The sequence below is a fragment of the Spinacia oleracea genome, chromosome 2 (genome assembly GCF_020520425.1).
Source record: "Spinacia oleracea cultivar Varoflay chromosome 2, BTI_SOV_V1, whole genome shotgun sequence".
NCBI classification, from domain to species: Eukaryota; Viridiplantae; Streptophyta; class Magnoliopsida; order Caryophyllales; family Amaranthaceae; genus Spinacia; species Spinacia oleracea.
The window spans coordinates 5,854,576-5,862,109 of NC_079488.1; the positions used below are offsets into that span (position 1 = coordinate 5,854,576).

At 31.7% G+C, this 7,534-nt stretch overlaps 1 protein-coding gene across 2 annotated transcripts; it reads right to left on the bottom strand.

The window, feature by feature from the left end:
- Positions 1-2,347: 2,347 nt before the first annotated feature.
- Positions 2,348-7,306, bottom strand: LOC110803190 (cytokinin dehydrogenase 3). Of its 2 annotated transcripts, XM_022008680.2 has the most exons (5): positions 6,492-7,306; positions 6,187-6,314; positions 4,994-5,287; positions 3,433-3,701; positions 2,348-2,766 (listed from the first exon to the last, which is right to left on the bottom strand). In XM_022008680.2, the coding sequence occupies exons 1-5, from the start codon at positions 7,219-7,221 to the stop codon at positions 2,472-2,474; spliced, it is 1,716 nt and encodes a 571-aa protein (XP_021864372.1). In that variant the 5' UTR covers positions 7,222-7,306; the 3' UTR covers positions 2,348-2,471. The 2 variants fall into 2 exon arrangements, with proteins under 2 accessions (XP_021864372.1, XP_056692398.1); XM_056836420.1 differs by lacking the exon at positions 4,994-5,287.
- Between the last annotated feature and the right edge of the window lie 228 nt (positions 7,307-7,534).

Consider the following 7,534-nt stretch of genomic DNA (forward strand, 5'->3'; position numbering starts at 1 on the left):
GATTCAAATTTACGAGGTTTTCGCTAGTTGAAAAAAAGTGTAGAATTGTAAATCGAATCGTATGACATATTTGAATCGTAGAAAGCACGATTTTAATAACCATGCGGACAGGGTGAAAGTCACCATGTATTATTTTATTAAGGTAAGAAGAAATGATCTTACTGAACCAATACCTATTACAAGTTAACCAGTCCGATTACGCATATTTTCGCTTGATTCACTCCTAAGTGAAAGTGACCGTATGCAAAATTTAAATTATATATACTTCCTCTGATTTTTAATACTCGCAACGTTTGGACTTTTTACACTATTCACATATTCTACTTTGACTATTATTGGTTATTTATAAGTAAAATCAAATATAGTCATGTAAGATATTGTTAGATTCGTCTCAATGTGTACTTCCAAAATATCATTTTTTTGTAATTTTTGCTTAAAGAGCATTAAAGATATTAATGATCAAAGTTGTGCATTGTCATGCGTGAAAGTGACAAACGTTGCGAGTATTAAAAATCGGAGGAAATATGTCATCCTGATCCGATCAGGATGAAGAATCTTATACATATACTGCATGAATATTCATGTTATGTCCTATCTCAAAAACAATTAAAACGTTCAACACGACTAATTAGCATTATTTTGACTCAAAAAGAGTCAACGTTAGATGCATGCATGATAGTGAATCAACGAGGTCGAATGCTGTTTGAACATTCTCTTTCAAAGTTGATTTCTTAGGATAAGCTTTGAGACAACTAAATAAGTAAATATTCACATGGGTGAGAGTATCTTACAAGATCGATCTTCTAAACATTTATGGTCAATTATCTTGAAAAATCTTCAAAAAAATCTAGTTAATATGGACGTTTTGTTCGAGTCAATTTACTAGTCAGGTGGCTGATACAAGGGTTTAAGTGGGGTTACGTAATCATATCTGTTAAAAAAAATAAAAAAATTAACTAAAATTAGGTGGAGTAATTTTTTTAAAAAAATACTTTATCTCTGTTATTTTTTCATTGATTTTTAAGTAGTTACCCTATTTCCTACACTTTTTGAATTCGCCACTGTTACTAGTTCAATTTAAATCACTATTTAGGTATGGGGTTTTCTCAGGGACACAATAAGGTAAATTTTAATCTAGATCATAATCGATTTTGTTGTCAACTTACGCAGTGGATGTACCAATAATGCATTGGCCTAGTGATTAAGAATGATGGTGTGTGTACAATAGGTCTCATGTTCGAATCTCTTTACATTCGTGGATGCCGAATTTAGGTCTGATAAGTCTATATAAGACATATTGCCCCATTGTTTGGATCAGGATCTCACTTGGAATCGATGAGGAGGACAATATCGAATTGGTAAAATCAGATCGTAGAATCATAAGATCCTACCAAATTGCAAAAAATAATAACTTATACTTCCTCCGTTCCGGAAATATCGCACTATTTGTTTTTTACACTATTCACACTACGACTTTGGGCATTTTTTGTGATTCGTACGTAATAAAATTTTAGTCATGTGGGGTCATGTTAGATTCGTATCGATATATATTTTCTGGATATTAATTTTTTATAATTTTTACTTGCACGCGATTTGAGATACTAAGAGTCAAAGTAATGGTTAAAAGAGTAAAAGTCAACCATGGTGCGATATTTCCGGAACGGATGAATATAACTTATTTAACGTTAAGATCTTATTTAACTTATACCTAGCGTCTTAACTAAACTATCTTTTGAGCCTGTTCAAAGAACGGACGGTTGTATAGTAATTGTTTGGTGGCCTGTCTTTTAAGTCTTGATTTTATTAAGGGCTTGTGATTCTAGTAATAGAGGTGAAATTTAAAGGTTGAAGGAATAGATATAAATGAAATTGTGAATTAATATTTAGTATTAAAAGGGGAGATGAAGTGGAAGATGTTGAATGAATATATGTGATGTTGAATAGGTGTTGAATGAGGAAGATGAAGTGCAAAAGTCGTTAGAATTGTACAGTAAAATATATCCAAAAAAAAGTTGAAAAAATATATCAAATTGATAAATGACAAGTCGAAGGGAATAACACATGTCATCTAAACACGTATGGAATAAATTTTTTAAATACTAGATATCGTTTACATTAGTTAGATGATGCTTAGTCAACCAACCAAATTTGTTTCCGTTTCTGTTTGAACATTCTCTTTCAAAGTGTCAACTTTGAGACAACAACGTATTGAATATTGACATTCATGGTTGAGATCGAGTATCTTACACAATCTTCAACATCCAATTACATAACCTACTTTAATATATTCACATTTTGGCAAATTAACTAAAATAAACTGAACTGAACTGAACTGAAAAATAAGCGATTGAAACTAATTACTTTTATCTTTGATTATTCATATTATTAGACAAAAGAAAAGATAATTTTAGCATTACAACAAATATTATATGTACAACGAGCTGTCTTCTATATATGGACCAACCCAAGATTCAATTATTAAATATATTTTGACCAGGAGACAATATCATTTTTGGATCAAACAAAGTCTTTCTCTGTTGAAAAATACTCCATTTCTTAGACCCAAAATGAGTTACCCAATCTTCCTTAGTGGTATAATGAGGGAGATATTGCTTAATCTTAATCCCATTTTTGTCACAATATTTTAGTATCTCCTCATTTTTTCTTTCCAATTTTTCCCAGTCGTCAAAACCACTAGAGTGGAGCAACCCTAGTGTGTAGAACACATCTTCATCTGGTGTTACTGCTGACATCTTATCGTCCCACCTGTATCACATGCACCGGCACACGTCATTAGAAAATTAAATTTAAAAAAGTCACTTCCTTGTCTAGAATCATACAATAGTCGCTAGCTAGGGGCATTAACAAGCCAAGTTTGCTCGCAAACTACTTGATGCTTAGCTCGACAAAGCTCGGCTCGAGCAGATTCGACTCTAGCTCAGTTTCAGCTCGAGATCTTAACAAGCTAAGCTTAATCGAGCTATCAATGGCTCGTCTCGAAAGCTTGTGAACAAGCTTGATAGTTTTTTTTAATACATGTTTATAAAAAATAATTTTTTGCATAAACTAATTTTAATAGATATTTATTTTTAACATATAAAACATGAAAATTTCGATGAACATGATTCTCAATTAAACATTTGATGATCAACCTTGAACGAGCCTATCGTGTTTCGAGCCAAACCAGGCTCGGTTTTAATGATTCGAGCTCGAGCCCCATTTCGTCCCAGGCTCGACGAGCTTCAATCTCGAGCCAAGCCTGAGGTCACGATCGAGCTTCAAGCTAGACTCGAGCTTGCGCTCACGAGCTTCGAGCTCGAGCCTATAAATGACCAGTCTCGGCTCGGCTCACTAACACCTTAATAGTCACATTGATTGTGCAATTAATTTAATGTTGAAATATAACTAAAAATAAATAAAATAATAACATACTTGTTACGGTTTAATGGATAAAAGAGTACGGGTCCAGCTAAATCAGTGTTATCCTTGGCAATGATATTAGGAATAACATGATAAAATTCCTGAATCTGAGATTTAGGTATGAAGATATTGAGCCATGGATGTGGAACTTCCCACAATCCTTTGGAATGAAGCTCTAACTCTCCTTTTCGAACTCGATTCAAAAACTCTACCAAAGATACTTCCTTTGTGAAAATATATTCTGGAATATAATTCAGCCCTTTGAGTTCCTTCTCAAGTTCCTACATATTCATATATAATACCATAAGATTAAAAAAATTAAACACGAAATAATTAAGGATAATTGGATTTAAATAATACCAACTACAACGAGTGCTAAATAATATGATCTTAAATATTTGCTATATATAATACTAACTTTCAATCATTGTGTGCTAAATGATACTCCGTATGAAAGTAAAAGAATATTTCAACTAGGGTAAAATTTTATTTATTAAAATTTGAATTAAACGAAGGCACAAAATTGTTAATTAACTAACAAACTAAAAATTTAAATTAACTGATAAAAATAGTTAAGTATATTTAAATAATAATAAATCAATTATAGCTAACCACAATTTTTACTAACTAAAAAAAATCTATTTAATTAAGTACAACCAAAAGGTTAATTAAATAACCAAATTAAACTTATAGCTACTCAAAAAATTGATGATTAACTCACTGACATTAATTTTGCTAAAATTTAATAAAACAATTAATTTAGTTAGAAAATAATTTTAATTAATTTTTAAGGAAAATTTGGTAATATTAATCCAACCTTTGGCCGGTTTTCTTTTATTAATCCCATCTACGACATATTTTTTAATAATCCCACCTTTACTACCCAACGACTTTTATTGGGCTTAAGTGACCGATAACCGGTGAAAAAATCATCGAGATGGTGATGAATTGATGATGATGACTGAATATATCAAGAGAGAGTACTTCCACTTAGGGACATATTACCGCCTACAATAGGTTTATGACGTGTTGGGCCCAATAAAATGCGTTGGGTGGTAAAGGTGGGATTATTAAAAAATATGTCGTAGGTGGGCATAATAAAAGAAAATCGGTCAAAGGTTGGATTAATATAACCAAATTTTCCTTTTTATATACTATTTCAGTTAATTAGAATGTTCTAATGTCGTTTTATTTAGCACCCATCAACAGTAGTTGTTATTATCTAAAGCCGATTTTCCAATAATTAATACTTCCTCCGTCTTTTAATACTCGCAACGTTTGGATTTTTGCCACTATTCATATAATCTACTTTGACTATTCGTAGTGTTTTTTATATAAGATAAAACATAGTCATGTGGGATCTTGTTAGATTCGTCTCAATGTGTATTTTCAAAATATCAACTTTTTATAATTTTTGCATAAAGAGAATTTAAGATATAAATGATCAAAGTTGTGTATCGGCATGCGTGAAACTAACAAACGTTGCGAGTATTAAAATACGGAGGAAGTATATCATTGTAATGCCCTAGTTTAATCGAGGTTGAAACAATGTAACGACTGAAATGTAAATTACCTTGTCCATGTAGGCATCATCATAGTGATCATAATAAAACTTAGCAACTTCTAAGAAGTAAAGAATACCACTAGGAACATCCAAAGAGGTAATTCTAGCTTGATCATTTGATGTGAAGAAAGAGGATCTCCAATTATTTGGATCAGCTTGTTGCATAATGATAGTCCCTTCGACATAGTTTAAACCATCATTAATGTTGATTAACTCTTGGTAATTTCCATGAAGTGAGATTAAGTGTTCTTGATCTCTTGTAAATGTTGCAAAATCATCGTATAACATTCGGACCCATTTCACCTACATACAATTGATTCATTTACATAAATTAGTTTATACAGACTAATTAATTAAGGGCTCTTTCGATTTCATTGTCAGTTTTCAGTTTTTGATTTTTTGATTTTAAAAGGCATATGATTTAGATTGAATTATTTACTAAAAAATAGCCATATCTATAGTAATCATGTTAATTTTGAAACTAACAACAAAATTGAAAACTTCTTTTTGTGATTTTCTTATTTTAAGTTTTAATTTTATTAAAAAAAACATAAACTATTGAAAACAAAAACGATACAAAACCAGCCCTAAACTAACTACTGAGATTATTAAACTGATTAATTAATGGGATGACGATTGATGTAAAAAACACATGTTTAGATGGAAAAAGGTACAACAAGATTGGTCCACTTTTTTGAATTTGTCATGCCTTTTCCAAGCTAAGTTTAATTTAAGCTTATATTTTAATTTTGTTTAATTATTCTTGTGATTATTGTACCTTGTAATAAAGTATATGATCTAATCCATTCTACATAATCATATGTGACAGACCATATGATATGGATGGAGTACTTTGAAACAACCTTTAAAGAATAATTAATGGTGTAAGCCAAATTCCATACCATGATATTACCTATGAGGTTATGTTAAACAACTGGGGCTATGTTTTATTCGATTTATTTTGTCTTAACTTATCTGAACTTATTTAATTTATCTGAACTTATTTAAACTTATTTTATATGGAAAACAAAATTAATTTTGTCTCAAAAATCTTATTTGTATGTGAAAATATTTGAAAATATTTATTTTTTCTGAGTTTATATTATCTCAACTTATTTTGTCTGAAATAAATCAAATAACTCAAACAGAACAGAACCTAAATCAATGATATATTAAAATTTGTACATAGTTTAATTGATTACCCTTTTTGGTGCTGCCTCAAGTTTGATTCTTGCTCTAGTAATAATTCCAAATTGGCCAAGACCACCTAAAACCGCATCAAATAGCTCTGAATTCTTCTTCTTTGAGCATGTAAATAACTCTCCTTTTCCTGAAACCAAACAAAATGATCATTATTTATCTAATTCATGTAGTACATATGTTCCTTATAGTAATATGCTATGCATTAAGGTGTATATTACTCAAATTGAAACAGTACTATAATTTTAAGACACCTGGTTAGAAGAACAGGACTATAATTATGGGACAGAGGGAGTAGTATCTTTACCAGTAACAACATCCAGTTCATAAACATTGCTTATCTGAGGACCGTAACGAAAAGACTGGCCACTAATCCCGGCGTTAGAGAGGGTTCCTCCGACACTAAGGTACAAGTAGTCGGTCCACGACACCGGCGCAAAGCCGCCACCGTGCCCTAGTGTTGCATGCAACACATCAATCCATAATTGTTCCCCACCAACATCAGCATAATAAAACCCTAGTGTAGGATCTTGTGAAACCCTAATCCTATCATTACCATTACCATTAACATTAACATTAACATTACCATTATTATCATTTAAACCACCATTATTTTTGCAATAATAATCACAATCAATGCCATTATTTATGTTAAGCTTAGGTTTAGTACTACTCAAAGATGGCATGTTTATAACAACACCACATTCAACCATGGCTTGTCCCCTACAAGAGTGACCCCGGCCTCGGGCCGCGATCTTAAAGGGTAATGGGTGGCTATAAGTGTATTTGAGTAAGGAAACTATGTCTTGTACGGATGAAGGGTGGAACACGGCGGCCGGAATCTTGTGGACTAAGTTGCCAAAATCGGTGGAAGCCATGGCAAGGGAAGGTTTGTCTAGACTAAGCTTAGATGAAAGGTATGGACATAGAAGATTTGGTAATGATGGCCTTTGCTTAATGCCTAAGATTGACATTAAACGGCTAATTATGTATACTATGAAGAAAGATGATAGAATTGGGAGTTTAGTTTTAGTCATTTTTGGAGAGAGAAAGTATATGAAGCAAGAAAAATGTAAGTAAGAGGTCTTGTTGAGAATTGAGAGTTGGGAGTTGAGAGTCACCTTTGAGTTTTGAGGGGTATATATATACAAGATTTAGGCTTGATTTGTTTTATTCACCTTGTCCTTATTGCTTATTGATCATATCAGATAGGGAACAAACACTCACATAAAACATTTAGATCAAATTAAATTAGACCAGAAACTAGAAAAAACTAGATCAGAAAAGATTTAAAAAAAAAACACTCACATAAAACATTCAGATCAGACCAGAATCTAGAAAAATCAAAAC

What these genes read in the sequence shown, in the direction of transcription:
- LOC110803190 (XM_022008680.2), bottom strand. Translation starts at nt 7,221, where the DNA reads ATGACTAAAACTAAACTCCCAATTCTATCATCTTTCTTCATAGTATAC. An exon ending in TGAACTGGATGTTGTTACTG is followed by an intron (nt 6,315 to 6,491) that starts GTAAAGATACTA and finishes GTTTGGTTTCAG; the next exon opens with GAAAAGGAGAGTTATTTACA. An exon ending in ATGATGCCTACATGGACAAG is followed by an intron (nt 3,702 to 4,993) that starts GTAATTTACATT and finishes ATGAATATGTAG; the next exon opens with GAACTTGAGAAGGAACTCAA.